The 19,480-nt window shown below is 34.8% G+C and overlaps 1 protein-coding gene across 9 annotated transcripts in view; it reads left to right on the top strand.

The window, feature by feature from the left end:
- LOC148304947 (protein N-terminal asparagine amidohydrolase-like) overlaps positions 1-18,939 on the top strand; it is a 191,251-nt gene extending 172,312 nt beyond the window's left edge. For 5 of the 9 annotated variants that reach the window (XM_088267506.1, XM_088267507.1, XM_088267505.1 and 2 more), the window contains 6 exons: positions 1,530-1,717; positions 2,700-2,765; positions 10,776-10,958; positions 12,393-12,610; positions 14,368-14,529; positions 16,391-18,028. In XM_088267506.1, coding sequence (XP_088123632.1) covers positions 1,531-1,717; positions 2,700-2,765; positions 10,776-10,958; positions 12,393-12,610; positions 14,368-14,529; positions 16,391-16,516 — 942 coding nt within the window. In that variant the 5' untranslated portion in view covers position 1,530 and the 3' untranslated portion in view covers positions 16,517-18,028. Of the gene's footprint in view, positions 1-1,529; positions 1,718-2,699; positions 2,766-10,775; positions 10,959-12,392; positions 12,611-14,367; positions 14,530-16,390; positions 18,150-18,350 lie in introns of those variants that run through there. The other 4 variants (XM_088267509.1, XM_088267510.1, XM_088267504.1 and 1 more) reach the window with 2 other exon arrangements.
- Positions 18,940-19,480: the final 541 nt, after the last annotated feature.

Here is a 19,480-nt window from a genome sequence, read left to right as displayed (position 1 = left end):
GTGTCAGAGAAACTAGGATAATATATTAGACCATATGTCCATATTATTTAGTTGTAACCCTTTATTATTAGTATTTCATATTTTTATTCCCGTGTCAAAAAAGACGTAAAAAAAGTGTGTAAATGGTGCTATGGTGGTGAAGAGTGGTAGTGTTTGCATGCTGTGGTAGTGATTGTCCTGATGAAGAGACGGGTACGTCTCGAAACCGATAGACATAAAAATCTCGGTGAGCGGTTATATATTAATATTAAAATTTTTGTAAAAAAATAAATAAGTAAAAATGGCTAACCACAAAGTAAATGCTTTAAATATTAATAATAATGAGAATATTATATCAGCCTGACGGGTCGTAACCCCTGTAAATACCTAAACTTCCAGTTTCTTTTTCATCTTTATTGAGATGTCAAAAAATGCGATTTTATATCTAGATATACTTATATATAAATAGATGCCATAAAACCAAATTTGTGAACAAGCATTTTCACACACTCAAAATTTTATGTACATGTATGCCATATGAACCTTAGAAGATGCACACTTCGCCTCAGGGCTTAGAATAAAGATAAATGAATAATAACAAAATCTACAATTTTTCCCATTTTAACAATGCCTATAGGAAGATGATTATTTTAAAATATTCCCGTATGAAGTATGGAACTATTTTAAATCGAACATTGTACATACCAGTAGTCACTCGAGCATCGGTCATGAGTACCTACTGGCGTCGCCTCTTCATGCGGGCACATACATATTTTGCATCGACGATTAACATACAGGGTACGAGATGCGTGCTCCCTTGGCATGAACTTTACGGCTTGAATTATTCATAGACTTGTCATACCAATTCATAATAATATCCTCGGGTACCCAATAACAATTGCTCCGGAATAATTGCCCGATAATTGTATTATTTCTACCTCTGATAATGTTTAATGTTGTATTTCTACAATGCCCGCACTGGCGACATACCGCACGTCATACATGTAACCCCGTTTATTTTCATTCCACGTTATGATTATACAAATTGTATGAATTTATTTAATATTTACATAAGTTTGTTTGTTAAATCCAGTTCAATCATTAGACAAGTATGAGAAAGAAAAATATATACATTAGGGTATATTGTACAAAAGCGTTTAATAATTTATAAATATAAATAAAAATGTAGATACAACATTTTGTGTGTCCAAAAACGGGACCACAACCTGACAGTATACCTTTTAAAAATTAAATAAAGCATAAAATGTATTGAACTTATTTTTTATATATCGTATCAAAAATTGGATTCATGAACTACGTGTGTACGCATATGATTTGAAACATCACAAAATCATGATATGTAATTGATTGCACAATCAATTTTCATTGATTATAATTTTCATACATATAATATATAAATAAATACAAAAAAAAACTTTTAGTACGAGTATGTAACAAATTAAATACGTATGTACATCGTGTAAAAGATAATTCAATAAGGTTGCTATTGCGAAGCTTATTTAGCTGATTGTGTGTGTTCGTGTTTGCAGAATGGTGCTCGTGCTGAACGGCGTGCTGCAGGAGGAGTGCCCGGCGGACACGCGCGCGCTGTTCGGCGCGCATCCCGTCTACCGGGAAACGGCGGCCCAGCTGCTGGCCGCGCCGCTCAAGGTGGTCGGGCCCGTGGGACTGCTCTACGTGCAGCAGCGAGAGATGGCCGCCACGGTGCCGATAGACAGTAAGTACTTCCCCATATATGATCAATATAGGAAGGACATTGGTACCATAAACCAAGCTGGGACACAAAATGTTGAGCCCTCTTCTAGTGGAACTCCTCAGGAGAAGCCGGTCTCCTCCTGAAGAGTTACAAGGTGGCCGGGCCCGTAGGACTGCTATACTTACGGCAGCGAGAGATGGCCGCCACAGTATCGATAGACAGTAACTCCCACCCCATATATAATATGATAACAATAGCGAAGAATATTGGTACCATAAACCAAGCTGGAACACAAAATGCCGAGCCCTTTTCCAGTGGAACTCCTCAGGAGAAACTTGTCTCCTGAGGAGTTACAAGGTGGTCGGGCCCGTAGGGCTGCTCTGCGTGCTGCAGCGCGAGATGCCCGCCACAGTGCCGATAGACAGTAACTACTTCCCCATATATGATCAATATAGCAAGGATATTGGTACCATAAACCAAGCTGGGACACAAATCTTGAGCCCTCTTCTAGTGGAACTCCTCAGGAGAAGCCGATCTTCTCCCGAGGAGTTTTAATAATCTAATTTTAAGATTTTAACTATCTTATTTTAACAATTACTGAAAAACGCCAGGAACTACGCTTGGATGGCTTGTCTCTGGCCAATATCTGTACCCGACGGATTCTCCAGTTCTTTGGACACGTTGCGCGTGGCAACGAGGATAGCCTGGAACGCCTAGTTGTGATCGGTAGCCTGGAGGGAAAGAGAGGGAGAGGAAGATCCCCCACACGATGGACCGATCAAATTAAGGCAGCAGCAGGCACCTCAGTGGTTGGAGCGCTACGTGCAGTGCAGTCAAGGGATAACTGGAGAAGAGTCATTGCTTCTGCAAGGGTCACAACCCTCAGCAATGAGGATTAAGACGGAGAAGAAGAAGAAAACAGCAATGGTAGCTGTTTTCTGGAAAATATCGATACGATATGGCAACCGTTGTAATATTAATTAATATTTTTATTTTCTTTCAGAAAATGTTACTGTGATTGGATCTGATGACGCGACTTCCTGTATAATCGTCGTAGTCAGACACTCTGGTTAGTACTTTATTTTCAAAATAGATTTAATGTTTTTTTTCCATTTTCTTATTAATTACTGTCATCTGTCGCTAAAAATCCTAATCAATTTATCTTTCTTTCTACCAACCCGCATCTACCACTGCTGCTTGAAGATCTTTCTTAATACGTGTCACTTCTTACACTTTTGAGCCTTCTTTGATCTCTTCTCTTCGCCAGTATTGGTGATACGCATATACTTTATTTCCCCAAATCACATTTTCAATTCCGTCTCGATTCGGCCTATCAGAATTATGGAAACTTTTTTAGAATAACATCATAGTCAATTATAAAATTATGGAAACGTTTACCGTGTATATCATAGTAAATAATGAAATTATGGAAACGTTTTCTTAGCATATCACAGTTTATTATAAAATTATGGAAACGTTTCCCGAGTATATCATAGTTAGTTATAAAAGTATGGAAACGTTTTCTTAGCATATCATTGTTTATTATAAAATTATTGAAACGTTTCTCTAGCATATCATAGTCTATAATAAAATTATGGAAACATTTCTCTTGCATATCATAGTCAGTTATAAAATTATGGAAACGTTTTCTTAACATATCATAGTTTATTATAAAATTATGTAAACGTTTCTCTGGCATATCATAGTCAGTTATAAAATTATGGAAACGTTTTCTTAACATATCATAGTTTATTATAAAATTATGTAAACATTTCTCTAGCATATAAAATTATGTTAGTTATAAAATTATGGAAACGTTTCCCGAGTATATCATAGCCAGTTATGAAATTAATATTAACCTAGAGTTGTAGGAATTATGAACAACAAAAATAGTTAATTTATTTTCTCTTAGGAGCAATAAATAAGCAAAAGGCTTATGTCGAGATTTACTTTTGTAATAGACCACCCTGTACATAATTCATCTCTCAGTTAAAGGGCAGTAAATTAAAGGATATATAAAACCTTCGCGATGCACATCAAGAATATTATGCAGGATTATTATCCTTAGTACATGTTTCAGTATCTGCATTCATAATGGGTTGGAGGACACTTTCAATCAACTTTTTAACTTAATCAATAAAAAAGGCATGTTTATTCGTTCAAAACTTTAAATCTTCTAGTTATTCACCGATTGCTTTGAAATTTTGAAACAACGTAGTTTTTTTAAAACCAGTTATGAGTAAAAACATGTTTTTTTCACAAACAGATTTTTACTGCAATGGCAGTGCCATCTGTTGAATGTAACGGCAACACATGCAATATTGAACATTGTTCATGATGGACAGAATGCTTCTTGACAACCGCCGTCACATTTTCAATGTTTTCAGTCGAATTGTTGATTCATGAATTTATAATATTTTATAGTAAAACCTTGATATAACGGACCTCTATTTAACGAACTTCGGATTTAACGGATACGAATCCGGTCAAATATAAAAAAAAATAAAAACGTCATTTTAATATTATACACGCTAATATTCAAATGTCGCCGCATGTAAACAATTTTTGCGGCCATGATAATCACAAATTATGTTTCAAAACTTCAAAAGTGCAAACAAAACTCAATTCCTTTTTCAAAACAGATTTACTGAAAGCAAGCGCGTCGATATCAAACAGCAACGTCACTTTATGACGAGTGTCCAAAGACAAAAAGTAGAAATTTGTTTGTGTATTGTATTGTTTATTTATACCTATTATAAATACAGTGTTTATATTAAAAAAAAAATTTTTTCATTAATATTTTTTACACCTGTTTTTATATAACGGACTTTTAGTTCGTTACATCGAGGTTTTACTGTATTTTCATAGATTCACAAGCATCGTGATACTTAAAATATTCATTTCATTCAAACCCTTATCCGCACCCCAATGGTTCATAGGGCACTGCATCATATAAACGCAGTGTTATCTTGATCGTTAACACGTGAAGGAAAGGTGATCAGCCCTCCGCTTCCGGTACCAGTCCAAGTAATATTGAATAAATATAAGAGTGAAATAAAATACTTAAATTATAATAAACGTATGCTCTCTATTTTCTTTCTTGTCCGCCAAACTAGGCTGAGTCACAGCAACGCGTGGCCGGGAATAGCCACATATCGCTCACTCCTTTCAAGAACGTCATAAATCAAAAATCGTCAATTTTCAGTTGTGCGTGTTTTCGGAATGCCCAGAAAATGTACTATATCCCAGCAAAAGAGGCATATTTTAAACTTAATATTTACCCGCTACAGAGCAGAAAGAGTTGTTTTTGCATTTTGAATAAAATGCATTATTTAGTTATTTTTTTAAATATACTAAATATTTTTCAAATGGAGAAAAAACCTTCAGATTTTATCTAAAAGATCTGTTGCACAGTAAAAAGTTCAAAAAGTAGCTTGATATTTATTTTTAATACTTGTATTATATTTTTCAACTTTAAAAACGTTCTCCTGAAAAATCAAGTATTTTGATTTATGACGTTCTTGAAAGGAGTGCGCGATATAATAAACCTTTGCTGTTCGATAAAGTTTTTTATATTTTGTATTTATGTTATTTCGCAATTTCTAGTTTTGTTGGAAATAATATGAATTCTTGGATGACGATTATATTAGAATGTCGTCATCGAGTACTAACTATCTCAATGCAACAATACCGACGTTGACATCTCGACACATTAGTATTTGAAATACGGATTTTCTTGCGAAATTAGCTTCTGCGCGCAATGATGATTGTCAATGAAAATATTTATTTGTTATATCGGCGCAATAATTATTTATTCAGACTTTGATTAATCGCTATCCTTGACTGCAGAAATACGTACATACGTGCACATAATGCGTGATTTGACATCAATCATCATTATTTAATATCCATCACAGCTTACATGATTGAATAATACAAGTTATTCCCTTCAAATTGGACGTTTTACAAACCAAATTGGACGCTTTTGAAATTTCGTCACCACGTTGGATAAGAATACGTGCGTGGGTTTAAATGTCCTACCTAAAAACACTTGCGACAGGTGTTTTTATCTAGAACGTTTTTTAACCTCAATGGCAGCGCCATCTGTTGAAAGTAACAGAAACACGTGCAGTATTAAACATTGCTCATGGCGGATAGCGTGCTCCTTGACAGCTGCTGCCGCTTAATTCCGACTCCCGACCTGACCATGTTCATGTATTTGAAACACTACACCCAAGCTGTTCTCAATATTTAATAATTCAGTTATATTAAGATTTTATTTTTTACTAAGCAGTGTAGTTGCAATATGGGTTATTCGCTTCAAATTGGACGCATTTCAAATCATATTAGACTTTTTACAAAACAAAAACAAATTGCACGTTATATTGCATTTCATTAAAAAAGTAAAAATTAATTTTGTTTTTATTCATATTAGTACTACAGTATCTACTCAATGAATTAGGGCCACCCATTATTTTTTTGAATACTCTGAAATCTTTTGGATTATTATATTTATTTTACATAAATACTTTAAGTTTTCTATTGACATCTAATATCATGTATATTACCTTCAATAATATGTAAAATATACCTGGATTATTTAAGCCTTTATAAAATTTCAAACCCTTTTTCTGAGAAAGGTCCCTAATTAGCACAGGTAGACAGATAGTTGAAAGTTCAAAAAATAGTCCTATCTTATTTATTAGTGAAGTTTCTTGAGTTCTGGTTGTTGTTTTGTTCAGAGAAGTTATATAGTTATCGTGTCTTGTGAAAAAAACTTAATTTTTAATTTTAGTTCATAAAGTATAATTTTTTTTTGTAAACACAAGTGTTTTTTTTGAAAAGGACAAAATGGGAAAAAGTAAAGATATTTCCGAGGAAAAAAAGTCTAGTGTTATAGTGCTACTGAAATTAAGAATACTATCTATTAGAGAAATTTCAAAAAAAGAAAACGTTTCTCGTCAAACAGTGGACTAAATTTCAAAATCAATAAAAAATCAGTCACCCGCCACCAGCAATCGGCGAAAGAACTGTCGTAGGATTAGAAAAACAACACCGAGGACTGATCGAAAAATCGTTCAAAGTGCCTTAGAAAACCGTAGTGCATCAGCAAAAACATTAAAAATAAAATTGGAAGAAGAGGGTATAAATATATCGGTATCAACACTGAGGCGACGTCTTTACGAAGTAAATCTGAAATGCAGGCGCCCTGTAAAAGTACCAAAATTGACACCACGAATGAAAGCGGATCGATTAAAATGGGCCAGGCTACATCGAAATAACTCGGTAGATGATTGGAAAAAGGTATTTATTTAAATTGAATTTTCAACATATCATTTTAGTAAATAAACTTATATATTTGAATTAAACTTAAATTTTCATTATTTTTCAGGTCATCTTTAGTGATGAGTACCGGTTAGAAGCCGTGACAGAGAGCCGTCGATTCGTCAGGAGAACACCAATGGAACGTTACGATGAGGCCTGTGTGGTAAAAGTTATCAAACACCCCCCTGCAACAATGATATGGTCATGTATTATTAACAATTTACCTGGGCCGTTGTTTTTCGTGGAAGGAATAATGAACCAAAATTCCTATAAGCAGGTCCTCGAACGAATTTTATTGCCCTTCTACCATACACTCGACCCAACAGAAGGTCCATACACCTTCATGCAGGATGGGGCACCTTGCCACCGGGCTAAATCAATAATAAAATTTTTGTCTAACAAAAATCTGCCTTTGCTCCCCTGGCCTGGAAATTCTCCGGACCTTAATCCTATAGAAAACGTATGGAGCATGTTAAAAAATAAGGTATACTCATTTCCAAATCCGACAGTAGACTGTCAAAAAAAAAATATTAAAAAAATTTGGTCAGAAGACGAAGAAATAAAAAACATGATAAAACAGTGCATTTTAAGTATGCCAAAAAGAATTGAGGCAGTTATTTCTGCCAAAGGTGGAAATACTAAATACTAACTATATTTATATGAAAATATATGCATAATTTAAGCGTAATAAAGTGTTCATGTGTAAATAAAATTCAATGTTGTTTTATTCAAGGTTTTCTCTGAGTTATTCCTGTTTGAATTGAGAAATTGCGCGAAATTCTGCGTGGCCCTAATTCATTGAGTAGATACTGTACATATACATTTTCAGACTTTTCAGGCTGAAGATTTTCAGTACCTACTTCTTTGAATCATGAGTCACAGGTTTTGTTAATTTTTAATGTTTTATTGTATTTATTTATTTTTTATCTGGGACGTATAAAAACGCGCCCATATTCCAATGCATCGTTGTGACAACATTTCATTTTTTTTAAATTACCTAACGTCCAAGTGACTCTGAAATCTATCTACGGCTTATGCAACACCGCTTATCATGACCCTACTCAGGCTTCAAATTTTTAAGTTCCATAGCCTATGCCTACTCGTGAGTGGATTTACTCTTTATGTTTAAAGTTACTATAATTTCATGCAATTCATGAGTGAAAATTCTAGGCAAAAACACTCGCGACATCATTTCAAAGCAATTGGTGAACAACTTTAAAATATTTATTGATTTGGCGTTTAATTTGTAGAACTCCATTTTAATTTATGTATTAATTTTAAATCAAACACAGATTTTTTGAGTCTTCTAAGTTGTATTTTATAAACAAAAACACATAAAAAATTATACTGTGTCAATTGTTTCGCCTTGTTAGGGCATTATCAAACGAATGACATTACTCAAAAAATCTGTGTTTGATTTAAAATTGATACATAAACTTTAAAATAATCGGCGGGTATGTATGAGGAGATGCATGAACGTGGAAGAAGCGAAGAATGTTTGCAAAGACAGAGGGTGTAGCGTTCTATTCTCTCTGCCTACCCCTGTGGGGAAGCGGCGTGATGGGTAGTCAGTTAGTTTTAGAAATTTTGAAGGAACTCACATTTAAATCAGCATTTTTATTTACAAATATAGATATACAATCTTGAATTTTCGTGAAGAATTATTATAAAGCTAATTGTGATTCCATTGCTCTTACAAATTAATTGAGTACCCAATCCGTTAGCCGTGAATAATCTGCATTAGCATAATTATCCTCGCACAATGCGCCATAAACTCCCGTTCCTCTCCACTCAATCTTATCTTACACCTTATTGCGGTAATTAAGCGTTTACTTTAATTTCTTAAATTTTAAGTGAATTATGTGGGTTCCGAATGTGAACCTAATTGGGTGCACCTGTGAATTGTTGGTAAAAGTTGCCGCATGATAAATAGGAGTAGTTGTATTTTATTGTATTGTATGTATTATAATGTTGTTGCCAAACTTGACTCTAATGACCGAATCTAATCTAGCCTAGCTTTTATATCTGCGCTAAGAACGTCAGAAGTAGGTTCGAACCTAACCTAACCTAACTCTTTTATCTGTGCTGAGAACGCCAGATGTAGGTTCGAACCTAACCTAATCGAATCTAACCTAGCCTTCATTGTATTTGCAGGGTCATATAGGGATTTATAAGTTTATACCTTGTGGTCATAGTGTCAGAAATATAGAGATGGGTAAATTCTTATTTTGTCTGCAAGGTCATAGAGAGATGTATGAATTCATATCTTCTTGTTCCTTGTGTTCACATTGTATAAATACAGATATGTGTAAATTTGCAAAAATGCAAAAAAAAACGTACTCCAAAAAAATGTCCCTTACTACGTTTTGAGTTTGGACAGCCGATATAGAAATGTGTGCATTCATATTTTGTTGATTTTAATATTCGCAAGATCATATCGTAGTCGTACAGGAGAAAGTGACCAACTACCAAAACGTAAAATGTCCAGGAAGTAACTTTTGCTTGGCAAGAAAATAAACACCAATGCAGTTGGTAATTTTTAACAAGTCAATATATTATACTTTCAAGTTTAAAATCCTTTGGGATTTTTTCAGGGCAATATTAAGCTAGTAAGATATCAAATAGTCAATGATCACGTTTTTGTAAAACAATGCACTTGCTCACTCTCTCCTGTATGACTACGATATAGAGATGTGTAAATTCATATTTTACTGTCGGGTAATATATCCAAATTAAAACAAGGTTTGTTGGATTGAAGTCTACATTTATTTATGTATATGTTAATACGTGACGCGTTTCGCCTTCTTAGGACACTATCAAACACTGCGTTTTAACTTCTTCTTCTTTCTTCTTCTTCTTCTTTAAGGACTAGGTCCTGTCATTCTCGGGTCGCTCCTGGGAGGTGGAAGACCAGCTATCCTTCCATCGTTTAGGTGGTCTTCCTGGGGGTCTGATCCCGCCTATGCTGCTGTCCGCTACCACCCTCACCACTCGATCCGAACTCGCTCTTCTCACATGATCTCTCCAGAAACGTCTTCTTTCTCTTCCCCATCGCACAACATCTTCAACATCGCAGATTTTTCTTATATCTGAGTTTCTTACTCTGTCGCGAAATGTTAGACCTGCAATGGGTCGTAGAGTCTTCATTTCGGATGTCCTAAGAATTAACATATTAACATATACTGCGTATTAACATACATAAATAAATGTAGAATTCAATCCAACAAACCTTGTTTTCTTTTGGATAAAATAATAAAAATAATAATAAACATAATAATAATAATAATAATAAGAATAAGAATAACAGCAACTCTTTATTCCAGCTTGACTAAGTGGTGGGTGCAATACTTAGTCAGCCATATATGTTTTACAACATTTTTTTTATAAAATGAAATTAAAATTACAATAATAAAGAATTAAAAAAATAAAGAAAAGAAACCGCGTAAGAAAAACAATTAAAAATTCAGTAATTTTTTTTTGGAGAGATGTAGTAGATGAAGATCAATCATCTCGCTGGCAAACGCAGCACTGTGCTCCAGTGCAGCCACATATCCAGCCCCCATCTGTGCTTTACAAGCCGCTTTATGATGATATATTACCCAACAGTTCAATGTGGAATTCTACCAACTGTCTGCAGTTACAATAAATAATTCATATTTTAGGTTGATATAGAGATTTGTGAGTTCACATTTTGTTCCTTTCAGCATTCGCTAGAGACGTGTGTATTGATGTGTCGTCGTCTGGTGTGTTGCAGGGTCGGGCGCGGTCGCGCTGGCGCACCTGGACGGGTCGGGCACGGAGGAGGCGGCCGCCGCGATGCTGGCCCGCATCCAGGAGCTCGCCATGGCGTACCCCGGCGGGCGTATCGAGCTGCAGCTGGTCGGTGGCTACTCCGACCCGCACCGCTACTCGGAGGACCTCTTCGGGGCCATCATGCGTGAGTGCCCTGTCTTTTTTTTGGGGTCAAGGGATCTTGCACCGGGGTATATCTAGTAAATTTGGTGATGGACTTACAATCTTGTATTTATTTAGATTGGCAGTGACAGGTTTATTGAAAGCTTTTAAATGTAAATTCACAGTAAAATCGGGATACAATTTTATATTGTTTCACATTTTCAATAAATTTTGCAACTTAGTTTAAAAAAAAATTGCGTAGCAAGAGCAGATCTGTCAGGAAGCCTAGATGCTTCTGTATCAGATCTGGGCATGCGGTGGGACAGCTTTCAGTAAAAAAGGGATCTCGCATCCCTTATGTCACTGCGACCATATTAGGTCTATTGCGACTTCCCTCTGTATTACAGCTCACTGTGTCAATACCTACATCAGTCATGTAACTCAATTGTATTTTTAATTTTTGTTTTACTTGGTAAATACCACTCTTTATTAAAATGCTTATTATTTTTAAACATTGTATGGCCAAATGATGTGGAATGCGTGAAAACACGTGTCACAATAAATTTGAAGAAATATTGGTATTCACCAAGTGCAATCTAACCCTAGATATCTAAACATTCGTCCACGCGACGACGCCCTTCTCTGAAAAAGTCAAGTGAACTTACTTCCCTGCACCCCGCACCCGCCAGGCTTTTTTTTTTTTACGGAATAGTGATTTATTGTAAAATGTCTCTTTTTTTTGGGTCAAGGGATCTTGCATCCCTTATGTCACTGCGACCATATTAGGTCTATTGTGACTTCCCTCTGTATTACAGCTCACTGCCAAGACCTACGTGAGTCATGTAACTCACGACCTGTCTTGGTGGTAGGAGCTTCACCTTCTCGGAGTCCAGTAGAGGTCCTCCAAGGATGTGATTTCGTTTGTGAGAATGTCACAATTGTAGAGAATGTGGATTGGCGTTTCGTTATCCTCCATACAAAATCTGCATACTGGGAAGTCATGAAGTGAGATTTTTGTCATGTGTTTCCTCAGTCTGCACTATCCTGTCAAGGTCCCGGTTAGGATCCTTATTTGTTTTTTGCTAAGCTTTGTGCCCTGCCTTACTAGTGTACCTACTGGTTGCGTTTTTATATTTCACGCGGGTAAATTAGGATACGCACTGCTTTTCTGCCTTTATGGAAGGCACGCCCCTGCAAGCAGAGTAGTCTCTGCATGTAGGGGCGTGCCTTCCATAGATGCAGAAAAGCAGTGCCTATCATTATTTACCCGCGTGAAATATAAAAACGCAACCAGTAGGTACCGGTAGTACTACTTAGTAAGGTAGGGTAGGTACCCTGTTTTATGTTTTAATTTGTACCAGAAGATGAAAACATCTGTCGTTTTCGAAACTAGTCGTAAATAAAAATAAAACTCATTAAAGTGGTATATTCAAGTGTTTAATTTCAATAAAATTACATTATTTTGTTTGATTTGCAGACGCCTTCCACCGGCAGCCGGTGGAGGTGGACCTGACACTGGCGTGCGTGGGCGAGCTGAACACGGTGGTGCGCGGCGGCGTGCACTGGCCCGCGCTCTACGGGGTCGGGGTGAACCTGCGCACGGGTCACCTCTTCCCCGCCACCTTCCCCGACAAGGGGCCCGACACGGCCCTGCGCTACGCCCGCTACCTGGCCGGCGGCTCGCAGGTCAACCAGGTACGGCCCCATAGCCCTCCTAACTTCTCAGCCTTCTGTCCCCCACTGCTGGATATGGAGATGCTCCATTCCAAGGGTGGCCAACCCGCGGCTCGCCGGGTGTCTTCTTGTGGCCCGTGGAGCATTTCACACATTTTTTCTTTAAGTGTACATAAAACCACTAAGAGAACATTCCATCGTACGTAGTTTGTATCATATCCCATATATGGAAATATCTCAGTATTGTGATAATTTATATATGTTTTATTTAATTTTTAATTTTTTTTTGTATACATATATTTAAATCACAATTTATACATATAAGAACATTTAATTTTTTGCAGAAACCCACCAAGCAACCTTGTGTGTCTTGTCGGTGGAGTTCTATTTTAATACATTTTGTTTAGTTTTTACCTAATACTTATGGGATTTTAACCTAATAAAGACACAAAAAAGAGAAAAAAATTAAGGATATAAACATTTTACAGTTTTCATAAAATTAACTCTTGATCATTTACCCATTCCTTTATTTTGCCTTTGTTCCATATTTTATTTTGACCTCTAACATCCGTCGGCAACAAATTAAAAATGTTCGGAACAATATATTGCAGTGTTCGACTCCCATATTTATTGTTAATTCTTGAGACTATCAAACCTCCGTTATGTGTAAATCGTGTATCATGGTTGTGTACTAAAGGATTTCGATATTTTTGTCTAGTTTGTTGTTCAACGATGATACTCATCCACAATATTCCATGTACCGGCAGTAATTTTAAATGTTTATATATCAATATTGGATTGTCCCTTTGATTATATATATGACTAGGCAAAACAAACATAAACCAAAGTAGGACACAAAATGCCGAACCCTCTTCTAGTGGAACGGAAGGTCTGCTGATGACAGTCAACAATCCGCCTTCTCCTGAGTGGAGCAATGTGCAACAGATTAAAATAAAAACATATTTAATTAGCTAGAAGAAATAAAAATCCACTAAATGATCCATAAACCTTGTACATAATAAGCAAGGTAAATAATAAATGCAATTCCCATCTGAAAAAAAAATTCTTTGTCAGCCTTCTGTCCTCCACTGCTGGATATGGATATGCTCTTTTCCTCGCCCATAACACATCAACCTTCAGTAATTCATTCTCTGTCCAAGCGGCCAGACTATGGAATGAATTACCTCTCCTTGTTAAAAATGCACCTTCTCTCATAACTTTTGAGAAACGTCTGAGACATTACTATCTATCATTAGAAACCTAACTGTCCATCAAACTTCCTCCCTTAGTTTTTCCCTCTACCTCCTTCCCTAAACTCCCTTTCTCCTTTGCCTTCCTTATTATCATCAATTTGTAATTTTCGTTAATTGATTCGGCAGTCACTTTGCTGTAAAATCTATCCATTTTTAATTAATGTTTTACTTAGTAAATACCACTATTGTCACACGTGTTTCAATGCATTCCGCATCATTTTCGGTATGCATCGAAACACGTGTCATACGGTGTTTGAAAATGATGCGGAGTGCATCGAAACACGTGTCACATGATATTTTAAGAAATAGTGGTATTTACTAAGTAAAACATTAATTAAATTTGTAATTTACGTTTTTTTTTTAAAAAAAACAAAGCTAACAATCAAATAATTTGATCAATATCACTAGTCTGTTTTTGGTTGGTTGGAAGATATTTTTTATTAGCAATAAGCTCCCCAATGTTCTTATTTCTTTTCTGTACATGAAGTTTAAATAAATAAATAATTCTGTATTTAATATTTAAAGGTCCTGGATGTATATGATTCTTCACACGGCTTGCTGCGTATCGGCCCATTCAACTACGATCCTCTGAGGGGAGTGGATCTCTGGCTAGAACAGTCAGATGAATTCATTCTACAGCATCTTTCCACGTCTCCACAAGTGGAACCACCGCATTTTGTAGCAATGGTAAGGTTTCCAAAATATGCTTCAATGTAAAATTCATCAATTTTAAAGATGTTTCAATTTGTATGAAACATGTTTCATTCTTCCCTATTTTATGAAAGAAGATAGAAAGCGTCCTAGGGTTTACGAAGAATTACTGCAATATGGATGTTCAATAATGGGCGGAATGGTGAACATTACACAATTGGCTCACTCCTTTCAAGAACGTTATGAATAAAAAAACTTGATTTTTCAGGAGATTGTTTTTAAAGTTTAAAAATATAATTCAATGTATTAAAAATAAATGTCAAGCCACATACTGAACTATTTACTGTGCAACAGATATTTTTAGGTAAAACCTGAGGGTTTTTTCTCCATTTAAAAAATATTTAGCATATTTAAAAAAATAATTAAACAATACCTTTTCTTTAAAATGCAAAAACAACACTTTCACTGTAGCGGGTAAATATTAAGTTAAAAATATGACTCTTTTGCTGGGAAATAGTTCATTTTCTGAGCATTCCAAAAAAAAAACTGACAATTGACGAATTTTGATTTATGGCGTTCTTGAAAGGAGTGAGCGAAGTGTATAAAGTAATTGCTTAAGCCAGCCAAACGCTAGGTCGTAAGCCCTGTGATGCTCAGATTTCCATCTACTTTCATCAAAAAGGGAAGAATGATACATGTTTCATGTCATGTTGAGACACATTTAAAATGAATATCTCATCCATAAGGTGAATAATCCAGTATCTGATACAATAAATAATATTAGTATTGTTAAAGTCAACAATTTCTGGCATAATAAATATCCTTGATTGACAATCATAACAATTTTTTTTTCAATATGTCGCGTGCCATATGCCATGGAAATAAAAATGCATCAAATTCTGGTGTAACTTTAGATTTTTAATATAAAAAAGCATTAATACATCGAAATTTAGAATTCAGTACTAGTTCATGGCAAAATAAAAGAAATAAATTTAAAAAAACTTAATAAAAAAAAAAACGAACCCTTAACACTTAATTTTTAGTGAGATTTTATTACAAAAAAATTCACCTCGAGGGACTTGCATCGTGCGGGAAGTACTAAACAATGCGATCTTTTTATGCATGAATGTCATCATATTCTTCATTTCTGTCGTTTGTGAAACTATGTTGACGAAGGAAGAAAATACACATGGCTATTTTAATATGTTTTGATTTTTTTATACTAATTTGAAAAAAAAAAAGAATTTTTCTATAATCACATTTATTTTTTCTCTTTATTCGCGTGCCATGCAAAATTGTCTCGCGTGCCACTTATGCCATGCGTGCCATAGGTTCGCCATCCCTGACTTAGGGCATAGATTCCACACTGATATTAACATTTTTACTCTGTGAAGAAGATAGATTTATTTATTTTTAATCATACATATTCAGTAATATGTCTTCACCGAGTTTTTGCTATTTTTTTTTTAGCCAGAGTAAAGAAATGTGAAAATGCTTAGGACTGTTGAGGGGACACGTGTGTCGATGCATTCCGCATCATTTTTAAACACTGTAAATGATGCGAAATACACAGAAACACATTCGCAAAAGATTTGAATAATGGTATTACTAAGTAAAAGTTAAATTGAAAATAGATACGTACTACCGTAAGTGTCTGCGCAATCAATCACTGAAAGACTTTTAATGCCAAAACATGGTTGATATGTTCTGTTTATAGAATAAAATACCGACTATGTAGTTTTTTTCCACATTAATTTATTCAATCAGCGACAGCGATCATCAGACTGGTGAAAAAACTTTGTAGTTATCATTGTATTCTATAAAATGCAATTCCACCGAGAAATGTCGCTACAAAACTTAAATCTTGTTAAAAGTGGAGGTTCTGCTAATATTCCAGATGAGGGCAACACTGAAGTATATCCAAGACAACCAATTTCCAGCAGTCACTGTATTCCGAGACAACAGGCCGCACTACTACCGCAGGGATGAGCATTCCGGATGCTGGCAACCCGTCAGATACTAATCCCCCCTCCCTCTCGGAGTCATTGTTACATTTTTTAGATCTACATTGGTCAGTTGAATAGTTACGGTCGAATTCCTGCGCGGCCTCTGCCGCAACGGCTAACGTTATTGTATTATATAAAATTTGCTCTCAAATTTTAAGGCATTTAGTGCCGATCAGTATGCAAAATTAACCCAAACTGATGAAATATTCGAATATGAATGGTTTTTAAAGCAGATTTAAGCGCTTTTGTAATAAATTAGTTAGGGACTCATTTAGTTCATTGGAGCATAGATTTTTAACGTTAATACGGAAATGAAAATAAAATACAACTTTCGCTTCGTTTTTTTTCTATTATTTTTCTGCTGTAAAACTCTAAAGAAATGGTGTTTTAATAATTCCTTTTAACAGAATTTTTCTGTATTTCAATGTTTTAATTTTTCATTATTTACATTTATTTCAGTCGCAGAAAAAAACTTATCAGCGCAAAAAAAAAATATTTATAAATTTTTACAAGGTGTTTTTACCTGAATACATAAAGTGCATACGTACATGGCGGTTAGATAAGAGCATTCAAGACCTAGTCTAAATATTGTTTTTTCCCTTCAACAGTGTTATTCTATTCTTCTTCTTATTGTGCTATGCCACGCTGAGAGTTGATCAATTTTAACTTGTCTGCAGCCGCTCTAAACAGCAATTTGATGCTGCAGTAGAACCACTCTCTCAAGGCAAAATATACATCTTCTTACTATGCTATGTTTGCTTTTGACTTTTCCTTGTAATATAAAACATCTTATTTTGCATTTCTAATTCTATTCTAATCTTTTAGTTGTTTTCTTTTACTTTTCGAGTATTTTAAATTATAATTACGTGGTTTTGATTACGGGTGTGACTAACCATCTAATAACTAGTGCAGACAGCCAAAAAGCAGCAGTAACAAACAAAAATGAACAGCAACCGGAAATAGAATTGTGTGTTTGAATGGCCGCTTTCGTAGTATAGTGGTAATCGAGTTTAGCTACTGCGAGGTCCTGGGATCAATGTCTAGGTGGGTCAAAATAATAATAAGTGATTTTCACTCTCTTGTTTGTTTAATATCACCCTGGACTCGTACAAGAAGCGCAGGACTGATCACCTTGCCTTCATGCAATAACAGTCAAGATAACACTGAGCGGGTACGATGTAGTGCTCTACGCACTATGGGGTACGGATAAGGGTTAGAGGAAAAAGAAGGAGATGACCATTTACTACATATACGGTCAACCTATTTTATTTTATATTCAGAATAAATAATATTACACATCAAAATTAGATCTGTTTGCAATATTTTTTTTAAGTCTTTGATAATTTGGTAAAATATAAAAATAAATTGGTTATGGTATGACAAAATTAGGTTGCCTGAAATCCTAAGTTCAATTCCTAACTGGTAATTATAATATTTAGCGTTTATATTATTTTATACTATGGAGTGAACTCTATAGGAGGTATTGACCTATTTCACAATTTGGTATTTAAAAAAAAAAGTCCTAATAAGAGAATGTAAGAAATAATAAATGTCAGGGTGTTAGAACTGTCCGCCAAAATATAAAACAGAACTATCCATATCAAAATAAATTTAACATATTAGGTTTTGAATATTGAAAGCAATAACTTTGTGGATCATATTGATATATTATTTCGAGAAATAAAAATACTTCTGATCCACTCACATTTAAGTGTTCTGATCCACTCACATTTTTATTAACCAACTAGTTTCGGCAACAACCTGTTGCCCTCTTCAGGGTTCAGTAATAAATGTAACCCTGAAGAGGGCAACAGGTTGTTGCCGAAACTAGTTGGTTAATAAAAATGTGAGTGGATCAGAACACAAAGTATTTTTATTTCTCGAAATAATATATTGACATATTAGCTTTATTCCTAAATAAACAACTTCTATGTACAACCGTCTCCAACTATTTTGAAAATAAAATAAAATTACACTTTTATAATTTGAATTATTTACTATAGTTATAATATTTGTGACTGTCTCAAATATTCTTTTCCTGGAGACTTAAAATTTTGGAAGTATTTATGGGTTTAGCAATTTGTGGAATAACATGATGATTTCAATATAAAAATAAAACACTTGTACAAGACTACTCCTTAACCTTTCCGTGAGTACAAAAATTGATGTCTGACTTTCTCTGGGGAGTGGGTTCTTTTTACATATTTTTTTTCATTAGTTCGATGTATTATGAAGAAAGAAATTATGTTAAAACAATTTAAAAAAAAAAAAACACCTTTTCGAATATTTTTCAATTATGACAAAATTACACACAAATATCCACAGATGTCATTGCTATACAAGTTACATCATACTAACTGACAGACGGACTTCGATGTTCATTAACGTCGATACTCCTTTAAGGAAAATTTGCACTGACGTTCATTTACGTCCATCCTCCCGGACAGCTTTAGCACCACTTCTTTCATTTAAAAAAATTTATACATGTGTGTAAACAAATAAAAACATTCTAATACAGTACAGTGGGACCTCTCATAACGAATAATTGGCATAACGGGCAAAAAAAAAAAGAAAAAAATTCTCCCTTAACAAGTGACATTTCGCATGAGTTACAGAGTAGAGGCAATATTTTATTTTTCACAACATTTTGAGTGTGTCCAAATACTTGTTCACAAAATAAACAAAAATGAATAAATACTTGAACAAGTATTTGGACACACTCAGAATGTTGTGAATGAATTATCTGGTCAAATTATAAGCTTAAATAATAAAAATGAAAATGATATTTTCTGGCGTTTCTCATGTCGGTCACTCCTTTCAAGAACGTCATAAATCTAAAATGGTCAATTTTCACTTGTGCATGTTTTCGGAATGCCTAGAAAATGTACTATATCCCAGCAAAAGAGGCATATTTTTAACTTAATATTTACCCACTACAGGGCAGAAAGTGTTGTTTTTGCATTTTTAAGAAAAGGTATTGT

Source organism: Brachycentrus maculatus, unplaced genomic scaffold (assembly GCF_059751285.1).
Source record: "Brachycentrus maculatus isolate JH-2025_06_01 unplaced genomic scaffold, ASM5975128v1 h1tg000297l, whole genome shotgun sequence".
NCBI classification, from domain to species: Eukaryota; Metazoa; Arthropoda; class Insecta; order Trichoptera; family Brachycentridae; genus Brachycentrus; species Brachycentrus maculatus.
The sequence above is the reverse complement of the archived record's forward strand: the minus strand, read 5'-3'. Positions and strand labels throughout refer to the sequence as shown.